The sequence below is a fragment of the Scyliorhinus torazame genome, chromosome 3, assembly GCF_047496885.1.
Source record: "Scyliorhinus torazame isolate Kashiwa2021f chromosome 3, sScyTor2.1, whole genome shotgun sequence".
NCBI lineage: Eukaryota > Metazoa > Chordata > Chondrichthyes > Carcharhiniformes > Scyliorhinidae > Scyliorhinus > Scyliorhinus torazame.
The window spans coordinates 333,933,697-333,956,839 of record NC_092709.1 but is presented as its reverse complement, the minus strand read 5'-3'; the positions used below and the strand labels follow the sequence as shown (position 1 = coordinate 333,956,839).

The 23,143-nt window shown below is 45.1% G+C and overlaps 1 protein-coding gene across 1 annotated transcript in view; it reads right to left on the bottom strand.

The window, feature by feature from the left end:
* adissp (adipose secreted signaling protein) overlaps positions 1–23,143 on the bottom strand; it is a 171,640-nt gene that overhangs the window by 55,548 nt on the left and 92,949 nt on the right. The window contains exon 5 of the mRNA XM_072497678.1: positions 4,552–4,674. Coding sequence (XP_072353779.1) covers positions 4,552–4,674 — 123 coding nt within the window. The remainder of the gene's footprint in view (positions 1–4,551; positions 4,675–23,143) is intronic.

The window sequence follows — 23,143 nt, the reverse complement described above, 5'->3', positions numbered from 1 at the left end:
AGGAACTGACGAAAGCAGTACGAGTAGGGAAATTAATGGAATGAAGGCCGATAAAGCCCCAGGGCCTGATAATCTACATCCCAGAGTACTTAAGGAAATATTCCTAGAAATAATGGATGTTTGTGGTCATCTTCCAAGATTCCATAGATTCTGGAACAGTTCTTGCAGATTGTAGGGTAGCAGGGTAGCTAACATAACCTCACTATTTAAAAAAGGGAGGTAGAGAGTGTAATGATATGTATATAGTCAGGTTACTGAAGGGTTAATTATAACATCTGTGTAATTTAAACACTAGAGGGCACCACTACTTCTCTGTGTATAAATCAGACATCAGGGAATGCTGGGTAGTGTGTTAGTGAAGGAGAAAGCAAGAGAACAGCACTAGAGGATTAGGTTAGATAGAGTTAACATGAGATTAGATCATAGTATTATTAGTGACTATTTAAATTATTGATTGCTGTATAGCTCAGTAGTGTGTGCGAACTTCATTTAATTAATCGTTTTAGGTCAGTATTCACACAGAAAAAGATAATGTTGTCGAGGAGAATACTGAGATTCAGGCTACTAGATTAGAAGGGCTTGAGGTTCATAAGGAGGAGGTGTTAGCAATTCTGGAAAGGCTGAAAATAGATAAGTCCGCTGGGCCGGATGGGATTTATCCTAGGATTCTCTGGGAAGCGAGGGAGGAGATTGCTGAGCCTTTGGCTTTGATCTTTAAGTCATCTTTGTCTAAAGAAATAGTCCCAGAAGACTGGAGGATAGCAAATGTTGTCCCCTTGTTCAAGAAGGGAAGTAGAGACAACCCTGGTAACTATAGACCAGGGAGCCTTACTTCTGTTGTGGGCAAAATCTTGGAAAGGTTTATAAGAGATAGGATGTATAATCATCTGGAAAGGAATAATTTGATTAGAGATAGTCAACACGGTTTTGTGAAGGGTAGGTCGTGCCTCACAAACCTTATTGAGTTCTTTGAGAAGGTGACCAAACAGGTGTATGAGGGTAAAGCAGTTGATGTGGTGTATATGGATTTCAGTAAAGCGTTTGATAAGGTTCCCAAGGTAGGCTACTGCAGAAAATACGGAAGCATGGGATTCAGGTTGATTTAGCTGTTTGGATCAGAAATTGGCTAGCTGGAAGAAGACAACAGGTGGTGGTTGATGGGAAATGTTCAGAATGGAGTCCAGTTACTAGTGGTGTACCACAAGGATCTGTTTTGGGGCCACTGCTGTTTGTCATTTTTATAAATGACCTGGAGGAGGGTGTAGAAGGATGGGTGAGTAAATTTGCAGGTGACACTAAAGTCGGTGGAGTTGTGGACAGTGCGGAAGGATGTTACAAGTTACAGAGGGACATAGATAAGCTGCAGCGCTGGGCTGAGAGGTGGCAAATGGAGTTTAATGCAGAAAAGTGTGAGGTGATTCATTTTGGAAGGAATAACAGGAAGACAGAGTACTGGGCTAATGGTAAGATTCTTGGCAGTGTGGATGAGCAGAGAGATCTCGGTGTCCATATACATAGATCCCTGAAAGTTGCCACCCAGGTTGAGAGGGTTGTTAAGAAGGCGTATGGTGTGTTAGCTTTTATTGGTAAAGGGATTGGGTTTTGGAGCCATGAGGTCATGTTGCAGCTGTACAAAACTCTGGTGCAGCCGCATTTGGAGTATTGCGTGCAATTCTGGTCGCTGCATTATAGGAAGGATGTGGAAGCATTGGAAAGGGTGCAGAGGAGATTTACCAGAATGTTGCCTGGTATGGAGGGAAGATCTTATGAGGAAAGGCTGAGGGACTGGAGGCTGTTTTCATTAGAGAGAAGAAGGTTAAGTGGTGACTAATTGTGGCATACAAGATGATCAGAGGATTGGATAGGGTGGACAGTGAGAGCCTTTTTCCTCGGATGGTGATGTCTAGCACGAGGGGACATAGCTTTAAATTGAGGGGAGATAGATATAGGACAGATGTCAGAGGTAGTTTCTTTACTCAGAGAGTAGTAAGGGCATGGAATGCCCTGCCTGCAACAGTAGTGGACTCACCAACACGAAGGGCATTCAAATGTCATTGGATAGACATATGGATGATAAGGGAATAGTGTAGATGGGCTTTAGAGTGGTTTCACAGGTCGGCGCAACATCGAGGGCCGAAGGGCCTGTACTGCGCTGTAATGTTCTATGTTCTATGTTATACAATAAATTAGTTTTGTTTCAATCTAATGATTAATGGATTCTTTGTCATCAATACATCGGACCATTCTGGAAGAAAAGACAAATAACACAATATATTATCACCAAGGGTAATATAACAGAGAAAACAGGGAATTATAGACCAGTCAGCCTGACGTCGATAGTGGGGAAAATGCTGGAGTCCATAATGAAAGATTCAAGAACAGAGTGCTTGGAAAACAGAGGCAGGATCAAGTTAGCATGGATTTATGAAGGGGAAATCATGCTTGACAAATTTACTAGAGTTCTTTAAGGATGTAACTGGTAGAGTTGACGAGGGGAAGCCATAGGATGTGGTTTATTTGAACTTTCAGCAGAATATTGACAAGGTCCCACATAAGAGATCAGCGTGTAAATTAAAGAGCATGGGATTGGGTTGGTTTATCGAGATGGATAGAAAGCTGGCTGACAGACAGGAAACAAAGTACGAATTAACGGGTCTTTTTCCAAATGTAGGCAGTAACTAGTTGGGTACCACAAGGGTCACTGCTAGGACCCCAGCTATAGTCACAATATAGATTAATGATTTAAATGAGGGAACTAAATATAATACCTCCAGATTTGCAGATGACGCAAAGTTGGGTGCGTGGGTGAGCTGTGAGGAGGGTGTAGAGACTTGTGATTTGGACAGGTTGAATGAGTGGGCAAATGCATGGCAGATGCAGTATACTGTGGATAAAATTATCCGATTTGGTTGTTAAAAACAGGAAAGTAGATTATCTGAATGGCTATAGATTGAGAAAGGGTATTAGCCAATGTGCAACGAGACTTGGATATACCTGTACACCAGTTGCTGAAAATCAGCATGCAGGTGCAGCAGGCGGTGACGAAGGCAAATGGTATGTTGACCTTCATAGCGAGAGGATTCGAGTACAGGAGCAGGGATGTGTTGCTGCAATTATACTGGGCCTTGGTGAGGCAACACCTGGAATAATGTGTGCTGGTTTGGTCTCCTTATCAGAGCAAGGATGTTCTTGCTAAAGAGGGAGTGTAGCAAAGGATTGATTCCTGGAATGGTGGGACTGATGCATGAGGAAAGAATAGATTTGGATTTGTTTTTATTGTCACGTGTACCGAGGTGAAAAATATTGGGCGGGATTCTCTGATCCGGAGGCCGTCGTGTTTTCCGACACCGTAAACAGACCTCCAGGAGCAGCGATCCTGCGCCCTACAGGGCCAGCATGGCACTGGAGTCTGCGCATGTGCGCTGCGACTGGCGTGAACTCGCGCATGCGCACTAGTTGCCTTCTCCGCGCCAGCCCCGCTGCAACATGGCGTAGAGCTACAGGGGCCCGGCGTGGAGTAAAAAGAGGCCCCCCCACCAGGAGAAGCCAGCCCGCCGATCAGTAGGCCCCGATCGCGGGCTAGGCCACAGTGGAGCCCACCCCCTCACCAGGCCGCCCCCTGCAGGCTGGACGCCGAAGTCCCACCGGGTAGGACCACATGTGACATGTGAAGTCCGACCCGGCCCGGGGTCAGAGAATCCCGCACAGAGTTCTGCGTACAGTCCAGACATGAAAGATAAACATACGGCATACATTAATACACAAAAATGGGGCTGTTTAGCCAGGGCTAAGTCGTTGACTTTGAAAGCAGACCAAGGCAAGCCAGCAGCCTGGTTCAATTCCCGTACTAGCCTCCCCGAACAGGCGCCGGAATGTGGCGACTAGGAGTGTTTCACAGTAACTTCATTTGAAGCCTACTTGTGACAATAAGCGATTTTCATTTCACAATGTAAATACATAGACACAGGCTTCAGGTGAAGCATACAGGAGTGTAGTACTAGAGTAGAGAAGATGTTTGAAGAGATCAGATCAGTCTATACGAGGGCCATTCAGGAGTCTGGTAACAGCGGGGAAGGAACTGTTATTATATTCGCTGGAGTTCAGAAGAATGGGGGTGGAGGGGGGGGGGGGGGGGGGGAAAGAGGGAATCTCAGAAACCTATAACATTCTAACAGGACTAGACAGGGTAGATGCAGGAAGGATGTTCCCGATGGTGGGTGTGTCCAGAACCAATGGGGCACAATCTGAGGATACGGTTTAGACCATTTAGGACAAAGACGAGGAGAAACCTCTTCCCCCAGAGAGTGGTGAACCTGTGGAATTCGCTACCACAGAAAGCAGTTGAGGCCAAAACATTGTGGGTGGAATTCTCTGTCCCGCTAGCTGGCCAATGGGGTTTTCCCCATTGTGGGTGGCCCCCCCCGCCGTCGGAAATCCACGGTGCTGGCGTCTGTACAGCTGAAAACAGAACCTTGAACATTTCTCGCACACCATGTATTGTGCAACATATCCAGTTTCAGGGAGGAACAAGAGGAAGAACACCACACTTACCCAGGACTCGTGCTTGCAACGTAACTTTTACAGAGGCATTGTTGTTGATCTTGTTGGTCATGACCATTTCCTCTTTGATAACCCCTTCCTTGTGGGCAATGTATTCGCACTTAACTCGGTAACCTGTATGGGAGGGGAAAAGGTCATTACACAACAGAAAAGGTCAAAAAAAGCCCTAGGAGCCTAGCCCTTTAGAAAGACTTTGGTCTCCCAATCACAACCTGTATTTACCCATTAAGATGCTTCGCAGGAGTGTTATCAAACAAAACTTATCAAGCTGCACAGGTTGGCCAAAATCTTGGTTAAAGAGGTAACCTTTAGGGATTGACTTAATAAAATGAGAAGAGGGGTGGACAGATTTGGGGAAACAACATCACAGAACTCAGCAGCTGAATGCATAGCTGCCATTTTCGAAACCATGAGCAAAAGAATTTGAGAAATACAGATGTCTCGAAGGGTTGTAGTGCCATCAAGCTTATTTTTGTTTGTACATGGTATGTGCCCCCTGGGGAGGCTGGCATTTATTGCCCCATCTCCAATTTCCCTTGAATGGTAGTGAGTAAGTGACCCCTATAAACAAACAAGGCTCCATGACTGATCTGCCAAGACGTTAGTTGATCTTGGTTGTGTGGCAGTAGCATGTTCTCTGAAAAGGAGGGGGGGGGTTGGTATTCAGCCATGGTTCCTGATCACTATTCACAGTCAGCTTGGCTTATTTGGTCGAATTCTTGCTTAAGCAATCAATGAACCTGAACCTTAAGGTTCTACTGCAGTCCAGAATTGAACACCAACTCCAGGTCATCAATTCCAATCCAGTACTAGTGCGATCTTTACAGAGGCACCACCTATCCACCAGGATGTTCAACTGGGGTATTGTCTATCTCAGCTTATTCTAGACGGTCACCACACCTCAAGGAGAATATATTACACCGGAGTGGTTGGCGCCGGTTTTCACGCCGGCATGGGGACCTAGCCCCATTATTGGAGAATCCTACCCCATCTGTTGGTGAACTACTTTGAGGGGCTCAAGGAAGCTGGTATACCCTCTATAATATGGGATCATTATTTCAATCCTTTCTCATGGCATCAGATGGAGATAGTGTCAGGTCCTGTTCAGCTTTCCTCAGAAAAGGCTTTGGCGGGCAGCACGGTGGAGCAGTGGATAGCGCTGCAGTCTCACGGCACCGAGGGCCCAGGTTCAATCCCGGCTCTGGGTTACTGTCCGTGTAGAGTTTGCATGTTCTCCCCGTGTTTGCTTGGGTTTCGCCCCCACAACCCGAAGATGCTAGGTGGATTGGCCATGATAAATTGCCCCTTAATTGGAAAAATGAATTGGGTACTCTAAATTTAAAAAAAGAAAAGCTTTGACATTTTGGAGAGGCAGAATCCTCTCCAGGGGAAGATCCATTACTGTGCAACATGGCCAGAGTTCATTATACCTGACATAAGTAACTCAACAGCCAATAATATTCTCATCTCAGATGATACCCTAATCTGTTTTTTATTGATAGCCAGCAGCAGAGTTAAATTATTTCTGTCACTTTCCCATAACAGTCATTATACTGGTACAAGGCACAAACAGGGTGTAATGGGACCAGAACAAGAAGCGAACAATGGGTCTAGAGAAGGAAGTAATGTCAATAGAAACACTGGCAGCAGCTGCTGAGAAAATGGGAACAGTTGTTATGATCTGAAATTTTTGAACTCAATGTTGAGTCTGGGAGGCTGAATATGCTTAGTCGAAAGACAAGGTGCTATTCTAAGCTTTATAACACCCCCACCTTTGCCTTGTACAATCATCCTCTTGGTTATTTAATCCGTGCTGCCTTTTATCCTGTTACAAATCTTTCTGTTTGTTCTTTACTACCCTCGCTCTTTCTCAGTCTCTGTACTTGCTTAGAACTTATCTATCCAGGATGATAGCCATCTCATTGTTGTTCCACACCTGCTGCCTGACCCAAGTATTTCAGATTTACAGCATGTGTTCGGAGTTCAGGTCCGACCAGTTTGAGAATAATTCAGGTTTTTTAAAATCTGGAAATTCAGAACACATTGCTGAAAAGTGAGACATTGTTGTCAAAGTTTGTTTTTCCTCACCAGGACAAACACAAGAATGCCAAATTTTAAACTAAAAGGAGAAGAAGGGGACAGAATGGTTGGCAATTCTTCATTAAGATGGAGGGTGAAGTAGTTGAACCCAAAACTAGAATCCTTCTATTTAAATAAAGGGAACTATAAAAGGAACTACGAGGGTATGGGGCACAAATTGGCAATGATAGATTGCGGAACATTACTAATGGGGTTGACGGTAGATAGGCACAGTGGGTTAATATTTAAAGAACATGTGCATGAATTACAACAATTATCCATTTATGACATTAAATCCAAAGAGGCGATATATAAACTTGCCGGAAAAGCAGCAAGCCTGAGGATTGGGAGCATTTTAGGATTTAGCCAAAGAAAATTTGATCAAGAGTTTGAGTGCAAAATTGCAGGAAAAATAGAAACTGACCGTAGAAGCTTCAATGAGAAAAAGATTAGTAAAGACAAATGTAGGTCCCTTACAGTCAGAAGCCGGTGAATTGTAATGAAGAACAAAGAAATGGCAGAAGAATTGAACAAATACTTTGAGAGTGGGAATAAATGGGTCTTTTCTCGACCATACCTGGAGTATTGATTGGTCTCCTCACCCAAGAAAGGATATATTTGTCAGAGAGGGAGTGCAGTCGAGGTTCACTAGGCTGATACTAGGTAGGTGCGACTATCCTCTGAGAAGAGATTGGTTTAACTGGGCCTGTATTCACAAGAGTTTAGAAGGATGAGAGGAGATCCGATTTGAAACATTAAATTTCAACACGGCTGGACAGACTAGATGCAGGGAGGATGTTTTCCCTGGGTGGGGCATCTAGAACCAGGTGACACCATCTCAGGATACAGGGGTAAACCATTTAGGACAGAGATGAGGAAAACTTCATTCAAACTGCAGTGAAACTTGAGTTTTCTACCACAGAAGGCTGTGGAGGTCAAGCTGTGTTCAAGAGAGAGATAGAATATGGGGAGAAATCAGGAACATGTCATTGAGAGAGAAGATCAGCCACGATCAAACTGAATGCGAAGCAAGCCAAGATCAAACAGCCTACTCCCGCTCCTAGTTTCTAGGCAAGTCAACTCTGATTGGCATTGTCACAGCGAAAATAACGGGGAACGATTCATTATATATATCAGAGCTGAGTGCATCGGTGGAACATATGAAACTTCTCCGAAGTTTTGGGTCTTTTTCAGGATATAACTTGAACCTGGAAAAGAGTGAATATATTGTGGTGCCCCGGCGGGAGCAGGAGGGCTTCCATTTTGCAGGACAGCAACACACTTCAGGTACTTGGGGGTGCACAGTAGGTACAATTTTACTAGCTTGGTGGGGATGGTGAAAGCGGACTTGACAAGGTGGGACAACCTCCCTCTGTCACTGGCAGATCCGGTTCAGACGATTAAAATGAATATGTTGCCGCGATTTTGGTTTCTATTTCAGTGCCTGCCAGTGTTTTTGCCAAAGGCAGTCTTTAAGAACAAAGAAAGGTACAGCACAGGAACAGGCCCTTCGGCCCTCCAAGCCTGCGCCGACCATGCTGCCCGTCTAAACTAAAATATTCTACACTGCCAGGGTCTGTATCCCTCTATTTCCATCCTATTAATGTATTTGTCAAGGTGCCCCTTAAACATCACTATCGTCCCTGCTTCCATCACCTCCTCTGGCAGCGAGTTCCAGGCACCCACTACCATCTGTAAAAAAAACTTGCCTCGTACATCTCCTCTAAACCTTGCCTCTCGCACCTTAAACCTATGCCCCCGAGTAATTGATCCCTCTACCCTGGGAAAAAGTCTCTGACTATCCACTGTCTATGCCCCTCATAATTTTGTAGACCTCTATAAGGTCGCCCCTCAACCTCCATCGTCCCAGTGAGAACAAACGAGTTTATTCGGTCTGTGCGCATTCAGGACCCTGACCTTCCTGTTGCTTGCCATTTTAACAAAAGACCCTGCTCCCAAGCCCATATGCCTGTTGTTGGCCTGCTGCAATGTTCCAGTGAAGCGCAACGCAAACTGGAGGAACAACATCTCATCTTCCGGTGAGGCACGCTACCTTCCGGTCTCAATATCGAATTCAACAACTTCAGATGATCAGCTCTACCCTACCTTGATCCATTTGTTTTCATTTCATTTTAACTGTCTTTTACGATTTTCTTTCTTAATACACTTTTAAATTCCCCCCCCCCCACCAATCTTATCCACCTCTTTGCTCCCCTTCCCCTCCCCCCACATCTACAGTTCATCCTCTGATGTTAGTTTTCCTGTGGTTTGACCTTTCACATCTTTTGTCCTCTCTGGGGACTGCCATTAGCACTCTTTCCCCTTGGTTTCTGTGGCCTTTAGCACCCGGTTTCCCTGGGTCTCTGTGGCTATGACTCATCTTTCATTCTCACTCCACAGAATAAATATTTCCCACTTTCTCTGTCAGCTTTGACAAAGAGTCATCGGACTTGAAACGTTAGCTCTTTTCTGCCAGACTTGCTGAGATTTTCCAGCATTTTCTCTTTCGGGTTTATTCAACCTCTCCTCTTAGCTAATGCCCTTCATACCAGGCAACATTCTGGTAAATCCCTTCTGCACCCTCTCCAAAGCCTCCACTTCCTCCTGGTAGTGTGGTGACCAGAATTGAACACTATACTCCAAATGTGGCCGAACTAAGGTACTATACAGCTGCAACATGACTTGCCAATTTTTATACTCAATGCCCCAGCCAATGAAGGCAAGCACGCAGTATGCCTTCTTGACTTCCTTCTCCATCTGTGTTACCTCTTTCAGTGACCTGTGAACCTGGACACCTAGACCTCTCTGACGGTCTCAAGGGTCAATACCCTTGAGGGTTCTACCATTCACTGTATATTAGACCTGGAAGTGGACAAGTCGGTCACTTTGTTCATTTGGGAGGCAGGGGGGAGTTTAAGGTAGCCAGGGTCAGTAAGGTGGTCCAGCAGAGAGGACGGCAGGCTGGGGGGGTTGGGCCTCCCAAATATATTATATCACTAATGGACAGCAGATGCCAAAATGGTGAGGAGTTGGGTGGGGGGGGGGGGGGGGGGATATGGACCGGGAGGGAAGGGTTTAAGTACCTGCAGCTCTTGTGACTTTGCTAGGAAGGAGGTTCAGAGCTTCCCGATAGCGCTAGACGCCACCCCCCCCCCATCCATTGTTGGAAGAGGTAGTGACGACAGGTGGAATGGAGAAGGGGTGGAGTCAGCAATCTACAGGAGGATTTTGGGAGAGGACGGGGTGTCCATGGAGGGATTACAACAAAGTGAGAAAGAGATGGGGAAGGGGTTATAGAATTTACAGTGTAGAAGGAGGCAATTCGGCCCATCGAGTCTGCACAGCCCCTTGGAAAGAGCACTCCACATCTCCACTCTATCCCCGCAACCCAGTAACCCCACCTATGGAAGACGGTTTGTGGTGTGAGGTGCTCCGGAGGGTGAACGCCTCAACCTCATGTGCGAGGCTGGGGCTGGTACAGCTGAAGGGTCATTGTGGTGATTTAGAACAGACCTTTGAGATTGGTCAATTGGAATAAGAGTTCCCTGATTAGTGGGCCAATCAGGGAACCTCTTCTTTGTATAGAACAGATCCTCTGCACTCCCAGTGTAGACAGCAAGCTGAATGCACCTGGTTGTACTGGGGTTGGTTTTGTTTATAAAAGGGATTCTGCCTCTGTGGACTTATTACAGTCGTGTCTCGGGCGCACCTCACAAGGGCAAGGACGAGCCGACTCTTTGAGGGAGTGGAGGACATGTGTGAACATTGTGGGAGGGGTCCCGCTAACCACGTACATATGTTTTGGCCTTGTTCGAAGTTGGAGAAGTATTGGAGGGAGGTTTTCACTGTCATCTCAGGGGTACTACACTTGAACTCGGAATCAGGGCCCCGTGAGGCCATTTTTGGGGTGTCGGATCGGCCTGAATTGCAGGCGGTTGCGGGCGCAGGTGTTTTGGCCTTCGCCTCGCCTGCAGGCGGGTCCTGTTTGGGTGGAGGTCAGCTTCTCCACCCTTTGCCTCGGCTTGGCGGGGAGACCTACTTGAATTGATTCTTGAGAAGGTGAAATTTGAGCAGAGGGGGATGAAGGGAGGGTTCTACAATTCATGGGGACCGTTTATTATGCACTTTTGAGAATTGGATGGCATTGATCATGGGGTGGGGGAGGGGGGTGGGGGGGTGGTGATTGCTAATTTTTTTTAACCTGGAATGCACAGGCGAATGTTTCGGTCTGTATATTGGATGGGGGGGGGGTTGCTGTTTTTGCATTTGTTTTTTTTCCCCTTTTTTTGTTTATTTGATGAAAATGAGGAGAATAGGGCAGCGCAGTGGTTAGCATTGCTGCCGGTGTCCCAGGTTCGATCTTGGCCCTGGGCCACTGTCCGTGTGGAGTTTGCACATTTTCCCCATGTCTGCGTGGGTTTTGCCCCCACAACCCAAAAGATCCCACAGTCCAAAGATGTGCGGGTTAGGTGAATTGGCCAATGATAAATTGCCCTTAATGTCCAAATTGCCCTTAGTGTTGGGTGGAAGTGTTGAGTTTGGGTAGGGTGCTCTTTCCAAGAGCCGGTGCAGACTTAAAGGTAAATTCAATGATAATCTATGATTAATCTAGGACAAAGGTTCGGCACAACATCGTGGGCCGAAGGGCCTGTTCTGTGCTGTATTTTTCTATGTTCTATGTGCAGGCCAGGTGGATTGGCCACGCTAAATTGCCCCTTAATTGGAAAAAGTGAATTGGGTACTCTAAATTTATGGGGGAAAAAAAAGAAAATGAGGAGAATAAAAAGATTTGAAAAAAAACAAGGGGGTGAAAGGTTATTGGTAGGAAGGAATGTGGGGTCGAGGTTACAGTCAGACAGCCACAATCTTATTGAATGGCGGAGCAGACTCGAGGGGCCGAGTGGCCTACTCCTGTTACTAAATTGTATGTTTATAATGCTCAATCCAGGCCAATGTATTCACCCCAATTCCAATTTTATGTAACATATTGCATGGCACCTTTTCAAATGCTTTTTGAAAATCCAAATGCACTGCATCTCGTATTAATTCTTCGAATGTCGAAGAGATTGAAGGCACATATGTGCAAGGCACAGATTTCCCATCCAAACTACAAATCATTGGCAGCGAGTTGTGCGATTCAACTTCTATAAGACACTCAAGACTGGTGGGAAACAACTACAGCCACTGAATCGCAAAGGTCCAAATCTTCAATGAGCATCCGCTAAATTACTTCAAACATGCAAGCATGAGAGAAATAGCTGGTAAGGATTAGCAGAGCTAAATCACAGAAATATGCCTCGTCTTACAAAGTAAGTAGAGTGCACCTTTAGACAGCACAATCTAGTACACATGAAATACAGGCATCAATTTGAGTTTTTATTATTTCAGGATAATCCAGCAGTCCCAAGCTCAGAACTATAGAATCATAGAATTCCTACAGTGCAGGAGCCCATTCACCCCATAGAGTCTGTACCGACACTCAGAGAGCAGCCTACCTCGGCCCACTCCCCCGTCCTATCCCCGGAACTCTACAGATCTTTGACATGGGGCAATTTATCATGGCCAATCCACCTACGCACATCTTTGGACTGTGGGAGGAAACTGGAGCACCCGGAGGAAACCCACACAGACAGGAGGTAAAATTGCAAACTCCCCACACCAGTCATTCAATACTGGAATCGAACCCCGGAACTTCCTAGAATATCTTTCAAGGAAGGCAACTTAAATGTTCGATGATCCTTGCCTTTTGACGTGCCCTGATAGACCACAAAATAAGACATAGGAGCAGAATTAGGCCACTTAGCCCATCGAGGCTGCTCTGCCATGCAATCATGGCTGATTTGTTTCACATCCCTTCTCCTGCTTTTTCCCCATAAACCCGATCCCCTTATTAACCCGATCCCCTTATTAATCAAGAACCTATCTTTCCCCATCTTTAATGATTTGGCTTTCTGCAAGAAAGAGTTCCACAGATTCACTACTCTCTGGCTGAAGAAATTCCTCCTCATCTTAAAGGAACATCACTTCAGTCTGATGCTGTGCCCTCGGATTCTAGTTTTTCCCACTAGTAGAAACATCCTCTCCACGTTCACTCAATCTAGGCCTTCAGTATCCTTTAAGTTAAGATTCCCCCCCATCATCCTTCTAAACTCCAACAATTACAGACGCAGAGTCCTCATCCTCTCCTCATACAACAAGCTCTTCATTCCAGCGATAATCCTGGTGAATCTCCTCGGGACCCTTTCCAAGGTCATAACATCCTTCTGTAGATATGGGGCCCAAAACTGCTCACAATACTCCAAATGGGGTCTGACCAGAGCCTTATACAGCCTCAGAAGTACATCCCTGCTCTTGTATTCTAGACCATTTGACATGAATGCTAACATTGCATTTGCCTTCCTAACTGCTGACTGAACCTACATGTTAACCTTAAGAGAATCTTGAACTAGGACTCCCAAGTCCCTTTATGCTTCTGATTTCCTAGCCCTTTTCCCATTTAGAAAATAGTCTGTCTCCATTCTTTCTACCAACCTGCATAACCTCACACTTTTCCACATTGTATTCCTCTGCCACTTCTTTGCCCACTCTCCGAGCCTGCCCAGGTCCTTCTGCAGCCTTCCTGCTTCCTCAATGTTACCGGTCCCTCTGCTTAAATAAATGCAGCCTTTGCCCCCATTGTCCACGTCTCACGTACAGATTCAAAGAAAAAATTCTCCCTCTCACTCAGCCCATCAAGCCTACTCCGACCACAGATCAAGTGTTTAAACTGTACCTTATCCTTAGTCCGGAGTATTTGAGTGAAAGGACTCATTAAGCTAAAGTTTCCATCACCATTGGATGGCATGCTGTATGAGAAGGGTCTACAAAACGGTCAGTACAACATGGCAATGTTAATAAAATTGTAACAAGTAAAATTCCACCCCTGTGGAATACAGCCAAGATGCTCCATTCACCATTTTGCATTTATTTCTGAACACTAGCACGAGTTGATAGTGTTTTATGTACTTAGTGGTTGATATACAAACATCCGGAAGATTATTATTCCCGTTTACGGCAGGGATACTGCTCTTCCATTACTACATTGTGTTAAAAGTCAGCCGTGGACAATAAGAAGAAATTCGCTCTCCTTCATTGACTGTTAAAGGTCACATGCTACATGAATCCAATTCAGAGAGCACATGGAACAAATTAAATTTTGGCATCAAATACCAGTTTTATTGTAAAATGTATAGCTTAGGATTTAAGACAATGGCCAAGGGGAGGGCAGGGAGGAGGAATGGCGGACAGACACTAGACTTTCTTTATGTGGATGCAGTGGGTTACGATTTGGAATGTGCTGCCTCAAAAAAGGTGCTGGAAGCAAATTCAATTGTACCCTTCAATAGGAAATGGAGTGTGTTGTGTTTTGCTTCTTCACGTAGCATAAGCTGCTCCCATGATGTATACTCTGACAAAGGAAGGTTCAGACTTGGAGATAACCATTTATTGAACAGTTAACAATTCTCCTACTTGAGTTTGACTCTCCTGCTAATCTAACTATAGTAACTCAATCTAACTAACCAGTCTGCTCTAATCAATGCGGTGGGTGTGATGCTTCCTGATCTGTCCCTGCCTCTCTGTGTAGCCTATGGAAAGAGAAAGAGCATGTGTGCCCTGTCCTTTTATATGGGTAGCCCCCTTGTGGTAGTGTCACCTCTGGGTGTGTCTTGACTGCCCATTGGTTGTGTCCTATCTTACTGACCTATTGGTTGAATGTCTGTGTGCCATGATGTCTCAGCAACCATTAATAAAAATTCTATTGAAACATGCCGTAATTATCAAACATTAATACACCTCACCTTTGAAAACAATTAACGTTAAAATCTCCTGTTGTAGGGAGAGCTAGAGAGTAATTTAAAACATCTCGCAGTCCATCCTCTGTCCAATTGGGGTCAGCCATGGCTCAGTCGGTAACCCTCGCACCTCTGTACCAAAAGGTTGTGGGCTCGAGTCCCACTCCAGAGAATTGAGCAGGTTACCTTGGTTCCAATTCCAGTGCAGCACTGATGGACATGCCGACTAGTCGGATTAAACGGAGTCGGCCCCCTCAGCTGGATGCGAGAAGCCCCTTGGCACGATTCAGAGAAGGACAGGGGTATTATCCCGGGTGTCCCCAAATACCACCCACCAGAACAGAAACTGGTGATTGTGGGAGTGTGTTGCGTGCAAACTGCCTGCTCCATTAACTACATTGCATCAGCTACAGTCCATGAAACAGTTACAAAGAACAACAAAGAACAATACAGCGCAGGAACAGGCCCTTTGGCCCTCCAAGCCAGGGCAGCACGGTAGCATTGCGGATAGCACAATTGCTTCACAGCTCCAGAGTCCCATGTTCGATTCCGGCTTGGGTCACTGTCTGTGTGGAGTCTGCACATCCTCCCAGTGTGTGCGTGGGTTTCCTCCGGGTGCTCCGGTTTCCTCCCACAGTCTAAAGATGTGCAGGTTAGGTGGATTGGCCATGATAAATTGCCCTTAGTGTCCAAAATTGCACTTAGTGTTGGGTGGGGTTACTGGGTTGTGGGGATAGGGTGGAGGTGTTGACCTTGGGTGGGGTGCTCTTTCCAAGAGCCGTTGCAGACTCGATGGGCCGAATGGCCTCCTTCTGCTCTGTAAATTCTATGAAACTATGAAGCCTGCGCCGATCACGTCTCCCATCTAGACCAACCGCCTGTATCCTTCTGTTCATGTGCCTATCCAGATAGGTCTTAAAGGTCGCTAACGTATCTGCCTCAACCACCTCACCTGGCAGTGCATTTCAGGCCCCTCACCCTCTAAAACTTCCCCCGCAAGTCTCCCTGAACCTTTCCCCCCTCACCTTGTACCTGTGCCCCCTTGTAATTGTCATTTCTGCCCTGGGAAAAAGCCTCCAACTATCCATCCTATTGATACCCTAATAATTTTCGCAACTTCTGTCAGGTCGGCCCTCAGCCTTCGTCTCTCTAGGGAGAACAATCTCAGTTTATTCAATCTCTCTTCATCGCTAATGCCCACCATACCAGGCAACATTCTGGGAAACCTTTTCTGTACTCTCTCCAAAGCCTCCACGTCCTTCTGGTAGTGCGGTGACCAGAATTGGGGCACAGTATTCCAAATGTGGCCTAACCAACATTCTATATAATTGCAACATAATTTGAGCTTTGATGCTCGATACCCATCCTATGAAGGCAAGCATGCCATTTGCTTTCTTCACCACCATTTCCACCAGTGCTGCCATTTTTAAGGATCGGTGGGCCTGCATGCCCAGGTCTCTCCGTACCTCTATGCTCCTGGTGGTTCCTCCTGAACCCATTTAGCATTCACCTTCTCCGGTTTGCAGTAACCTGTCTTTATATCCATGGTAGCCACTGACAAAAGTGAACACATTTGAATTTACGCCAAATTGCCAACACACTTGCAACAATCACTTCATCATGGTCAAAGAGGCACCTTTTATTGCAGAGTGGTTAAATCACTTTCATAAATGTTAAATCACTTTCTTAAACCTACATGGACAAAACTATCACTGCACTCTATATTTAATATCTTAAAGCCTCGGTTGCTTAGCGACACTCTCTATCCAAAGGACTATTATTCTACTGCTTTTGCAATGAATTTACAGACAACCGATTCGCCCATGAAAAGCAAATTTTAGCTTCCCCAAGGTCTCGCCTGGCAATACGGAGCACAGCACTGGGATAACTTGCACATAACTGGAAGAATCCAGGTTTGCAGCTCCAATCTGTGCTGAGACAACAAGTGTAACCCAGGAAGGTCAACGGTTTGAGCCTCCTAGGTGATAGTCAGTCACCCAATGCTCTTCCTCCAGAGCCATGTGAGGCTCGAGCACCCAGACTCTTTCCTTGCCTCAAATAGTTAAGCATGATCGAGGCAAGTGGTGGCAGCACGGTAGCACAGTGGTTAGCACTGTTGCTTCACAGAGCCAGGGTCCCAGGTTCAATTCCCACTTGGGTCATTGTCTGTGCGGAGACTGCACGTTTCCCCAGTGTCTGCATGGGTTCCCTCCGAGTGCTCCGGTTTCCTCCTACAAGTCCCGAAAGATGTGCTGTTAGGTGGATTGGACATTCTGAATTCTCCCAGTGTACCCGAACAGGCGCCGGAATGTGGCGACTAGGGGCATTTCACAGTAACTTCATTGCAGTGTTAATTTAAGCCTACTTATAACAATAATAAAACTTATTCTGGAAGGACTTCAGCCCTAGAAAATAATTAGATTTAGATTTATCACGAGTACGGAGGTACAGTGAAAAAAGTATTGTTCTGCATACAGTACAGATCATTTAAAAAAAATGTTATGTACAGTCCAGATCATTACATACATGAAAAACATAGGACATAATGTCATGTGAGAGTACCTTTAAGAAATGGGTGCTTCTCAAATAGTTGTAGTGGGTGTACCTTTAAGAAATGGGTGTTTATTACTGCAGTGATGTCGATGTCAGTGTGGGGGTGGAGCTGGGCTTTCTGCTACAGGGTGTGTTTAGTTTCGTTTTAGATTTGGAGAAGCTGCAGTCACAGCTTTGATTGCGTAGGACCGCCTCCTAAAACAAAAAGTGGGAATCAATATCTTTTGACTATAATGGATATGCCTACTAGGTTTCCAGAGGCCATTCCAGTATGTAATATTACAGCTAAAAAGATGTGTGAATTGCTGCAAGCTAAAGAATGTTAATTTGGTGATGACAAAGTGGTAACTGCTCACAGTAGACAAGTTAAACCTGATGAGCGGGATACACTGCAATCGGCCCGACACCAAGAACAGCGCAAACCACTTCCGGGGGCTAGGCCGGGGTTGGCGTCGCTCCAGCCGGCGCTGAAGGGACTGGGCGAGTTAGCACATGCGCAGAACCACCGGCGTGGTTTAGTGCATGCGCAGACCGGCCGGCGCATTCTGGCGCATGTGCAGGACGTGTCTTCTTTGCGCCGGCCATGGCGGAGCCCGACAGGGGCCGGCGCGGAAGGAAGGAGTCTCCCCACATCACAGGCCCGCCCGCAGATTGGTGGGCCAAGCCACCATGGGGGGCCCCCCGGGGCCGGATCCTTCCGTGCCCCTGCCCTCGCCGGGGCCCGCCGCGCCGGGTTTAGTCAATCTTTAATGGTAAGAGATGAGTAGTTACGTAGTTTGGGAAGAATATGGCCAGAAAAGGTGGTGATATGTGGAATTCAGGGTGAGAAGAGTAGTGTTCCATTATATAAGGTAAGGTTGGAAAGTCCAGTGAAGAGCAGTAGGAGTAACAGAGAAACTATCTTGTCCAGAAATACAGTTAATCTTGGGTAATGATATAGCTGGATCGCAGGTGGGAGTGATGTCTACTGTAGTTGATAAGCCAGTGGAAAATCAGACAACTGAAGTGTTGAAGGACGAATATCCTGGGACTTTTCCGGATGGTGTAGTAACAATGTCGCAAAGTCACAGGTTAAGACAAGAGGAGAAATCAGAGAGTGAAGATAAAGTTGAAGTGCAATTATCAGAAACGATTTTTGATCAGATTGTTGAAAAACAACAAGAACAGGTGGAGGATGAGCTGGATATTTTTAGTTCAGGAAAATTGGTGGAGTTACAACAGAAAGATATAGAAATAAAATGGATGTATCAGAAAGCATACATGGAAGAGGAATCTGAGTGTGTGCCAGAGTGTTATTACCGTAAAAGTGATGTCTTGATGAGAAAATGGAGACCTTTACATAGGCAGCCGGATGAAAAGTGGGCAGAAATTCATCAAGTAATATTGCCGGTAGAGTATAGAAAGGAGGTGTTGCGAGTAGCACATGAGGTACCAGTCGGAGGTCAATTGGGAATAAGGAAAACTCAAGCTAAAATACAAGAACATTTTTATTGGTCTGGACTACATAAAGATGTAGTTACATTTTGTCCATCATGTCACACAGGTCAAGTGATAGGGAAACCTCAAGCTGTGATAAAACCAGCACCCTTAATACCCATTCTAGCATTTGAGGAACCTTTTACAAGGGTCTTAATTGATTGCGTACGACCACTTCCTAAAACAAAAAGTGGGAATCCATATCTTTTGACTATAATGGATGTGACTACTAGGTTTCCAGAGGCCATTTCAGTACGTAATATTACAGCTAAAAAGATTGTGGAGGAGTTACTTAAATTCTTTACTAGATATGGACTACCCACAGAAATACAATCAAGGATCAGATTTTACTTCTAGGTTATTCAAAGAAGTTATGGATAGCTTAGGAATAAAACAATTTAAATCAATTGCACACCATCCAGAATCGTAGGGAGCGTTAGATAGGTGACATTAGACATTAAGACAATGTTGAGGGCTTATTGTCAAGATTATCCAGAGGATTGGGATAAAGGAATTCCATTCGAAATGTTTGCAATCAGGGATGCACCAAATGAGTCAACCAAATTCAGTCCTTTTGAACAAATTTTTGGTCATTAGGTAAGAGGAACACTTAAATTGATTAAGGAAAAATTAGTGAGTGAGAAATCGGAACTTACATTATTGGATTATGTGACAAATTTTAGGGAACGATTAAATAGAGCAGGTGAATTGGCTAGATAGCATTTAAAAGCTGCACAACATATGATGTAAAGATAGCGGACAAGAAATCCAAAGTTCGTAGTTTTGCCAGTGGAGATAAAGTTTTAGTATTGTTACCAGTGGTAGGTGAGCCTTTAAAAGCAAGGTTTTGTGGCTCTTATCAGATTGAAAGGAAATTGAGTGAGGTGAATTATGTGGTAAAAACGCCAGATTGAAGGAAGACTCACCGAGTGTGCCATGTGAATATGCTTAAAAGGTACTTTGAAAGGGAAGGAGAGAAAAAGGAGGTTTTAATGATTCTAACTCAAAAGTGACGAACCAAATCCAGATGACTTTGAATTTAACATACCTCAAATTAAATTGGAAAACGAGGATGTTCTTAAAAATTGGGAGAAATTGTTAAGTCACCTTCCAGAGGTAAAACGGACTGACCTGAAAGAGTTATTGCTATCACATGGGCAAGTTTGTAGCGATAAATTGGGAAGCACTAAAATAACTATACATGTAGATGTGGGAAATGCTGTTCCAATTAAACAACATCTATATAGACTTAAGCCTTTAAAATTGGCACAGGTTACAAACAAATTGGAAGCATGCTTAAAAATGGTATAATTGAAGTGGGTTGCAGCCAATGGAGCTCACCCATAGTGATGGTACCCAATGGTTGTGTGTGGACTATAGAAAGGTTAATGCAGTTATAAGAACGGACTCTTATCCAATCCTACGTTTGGAGGATTGCATTGAGAAAATGGGACAATCAGCTTGTAGTTCCAAACTGAATTTACTTAAAAGGTTACTGGCGGGTACCTTTATCCGAAAGGGCGAAGGAGATTTCAGCTTTTGTGACTCCAGATGGTATATACCAATTCAAAGTTATGCCATTTGGCATGAAAAACACCCCACCCACATTTCAACGGTTAACTAACACAGTCGTTTCAGGATTACCCAATTGCACGGTATACATCGACGATCTGGTAATTTTCAGCCAGCCATGGAAAGAACATTTAAAACATCTGATGGAGTTATTCGATCGACTTCAGGAGGCGGATTTGGTGGTAAACCTAGCCAAAAGTGAATTTGGAAAAGCCCAAGTCACTTTTCTGGGCCATACAATTGGACAGGGTCAAAAGGTCCCATGGGATGTGAAAACAAAAGTTATTGGGGAGTTTCTAATACCCTCGATATGAAGGGGAATAATGTGATTTCTTGGCATGAGTAGATTTGATTGAACATTTGTGCCAGATCTTTGCAGCGTGGTTGCTCCAATGTTGGAGTTGCTAAAGAAATGTCGAAAATGTCAGTGGACAGCGGAGTTTCAACAGGTATTTGACTGCCTGAAAGCTGTGATAATCAATGCTCCTGTGTTGGAGAATTACAAGGGACTCTGTGATCAGATCGAACTAACGTATCTGACTTGAAAGAGAAATGCCAAGACGTAGAGAAATGGATGGATCGTGCAGAAACCTTCTTGCCCAAAGAGACTGTCAATCAAGAAGAAGTTTGGTGGAGGAAGAAGAACTAAAATGGACTATGTTATTATAAATGTTTGCGTGTTTTGTTTTGTTAAAAAAGAAATGTATATTCACTGTCAATATTTCTTAAAGGACAGTGAAAAGGTGAAAAATAAAACCAGTTTAAAGTTGATGGTTTATTTTTTTTTCTTGGGGGGAGGTGTCATGTGAGCGTACCTTTAAGAAATGGGTGTTTTTCAAATAGCTGTCGTGGGTGTACCTTTAAGAAATGGGTGTTTATTACTGCAGTGATGTCACTGTGTGGGTGGAGCTGGGCTGTGTTTGCTTTTTCGCTTTGGGCTGTCTGCAACAGGGTGTGTTGAGTTTCATTTTAGATTTGGAGAAGCTGCAGTCACAGCAAGATGTGCATGAATCTCTGCAAGTAAAGAATGTTCATTTGGTGATTTTAAAGTGGTAACTGCTCTTAGTAGAGAAGTTAAACCTGATGTCTTTCTGTAAAAAGTTTTTTTTTTTGTCTTATGGATGTTGCATGGAAAGATTAAGAGTTACTTAGAGAGTACTGTATTCTTAGGGGGATTTATTGGTGTTGATAGTTGTTAAGATGTTTATTGTGGGTTTATAAAGTGTTAACTGGTTTTATAAATAAACACTTTCAATTTAAAAGTACTGTAGATCTCTGTTGCATCACACATTTGTAAAGTAGGCCCGTGTGCTCCCCATACCACAATCTATTAAAAGTTGTGGGTCAGGTGAACTCCTTGATATACTTTGGGGTTCTCTAAACCCTGGCTCATAACCATACGATAAATACACAATGTGGCGACTAGGGGGCTTTTCACAGTAACTTCATTGCAGTGTTAATGTAAGCCTACTTGTGGCATTAATAAAGATTATTAGTGTGTAAATACATAGACATCAGGTACAGCATACGGAGTATTGTGCTCCATCAGTAGAAAAGATGCAGAGACAGATCAGTTCAGTCCATAAGCGGGTCGTACAGGAATCTGGTAACAACGGGGAAGAAGCTGTTTTTGAACCTGTTAGTGCGTGTTCTCAGACTTGCATCTCCTGGCTAATGAAAGAGGTTGGAAGAGAGAATATCCCGGGTGGGAGGGAGGGGTCGTTGATTATGCTGCCCGCTTTCCCCAGGCAGCGGGAGGTGTAGATTGAGTCAATGGACGAGAGGCAGGTTTGTGTGATGGACTGGGTGGTGTTCACGACTCTGAAATTTCTTGCGGTCCTGGGCCGAGCAGTTGCCATACCAGGCTGTGATGCAGACAGATAGGATGCTCTCTATGGTGCATCTGTAAAAACTGGTCAATGTGGACATGCCAAATTTCCTTCGTTCCGGAGGGTCTTCTGGAAGAAGGTGTCGGAGTTTGTGGGCTTGAGATTAGGGCGGGGGGGGGCAGGAGATGCAGGGAGAGCGGGCACAGATATGAGAAGAGGAGATAAAGGATAAGGCTCAGAGGAGGTAAGGGCGAGGGGAGAAGGGAAAGAGGGCAGACAAGTAGATTAAGGGATGGTGGCACTGCTGCCTCGCGGCGCCAGGGACCTGGATTTGATTCAGGTCTTGGGTTACTCTCTTGTGGAGTTTGCACTTTCTCCCCATGTCTGCGAGGGTTGCCTCCGGGTGATCTGGTTTCCACCCACAGCCCAAAGGTGTTCGTAGGGGTAGGTGGATTGGCCATGGCTAATGCACGGGATGAGGGTGGGGGAGTGGGCCTAGGTAGGGTGCTCTTTCAGAGAGTTGGTGCAGACGCGATGGGCCTTCTGCACTGTGGGGAATCTATGGAGAGAAAAAATGTTGGGGTGGGGGGGGGGGGGGGTAGAGAAGGGAGAGGTAAAAAAATAGATTAAGCAGAGAGGAAACAGATTTTCAAATTGCGTTTCTCTTATTTATTTAGATTCACACTGCAGATCAGATGTAAAGAAAGCCTGCATTTGTTAAATTGCCTGAGGATTGATTCCCAGGTGTAACATAGCTCAAAATGATTCTCACTTTTCAGTGTCATTTAGAAAGCAGGCTGTCATTGAAAATGTAAGCGGATTTGGAGGAGATTAGTTTTATTAAATGATGTTGACAGTAACGTGTCTTTTTCCTTACTCAACCCCACTTTGTGGCCTCAATATGAGGAATGTCACACCGAGGCAAAACTCACAGGAAGAGATTGGGGTGCCATTTTCAAAGGTCACCCACAACTCTCAACCCTCCTTGGACAGCCCACCACTGCCTCTGGACTCCCCCACTGCTCCAAGGTACCACTTAGGGGTCCACAAGCCCCCCTTCATCTCTAAAAGGGCAGGTCACAACCAGGTCTTCTCCCTGGCATGGACAACCCGGCACCCAGGCATTTTGGCACTGCAAGCCTGGCACTCCAAAAACTGGTTCTTGGCTCCTCCCTCTGCAACTGGATCCTCGTTAGACCACAATCAGTAACGATAAACAACACCACCTCCTCCATAATAGTC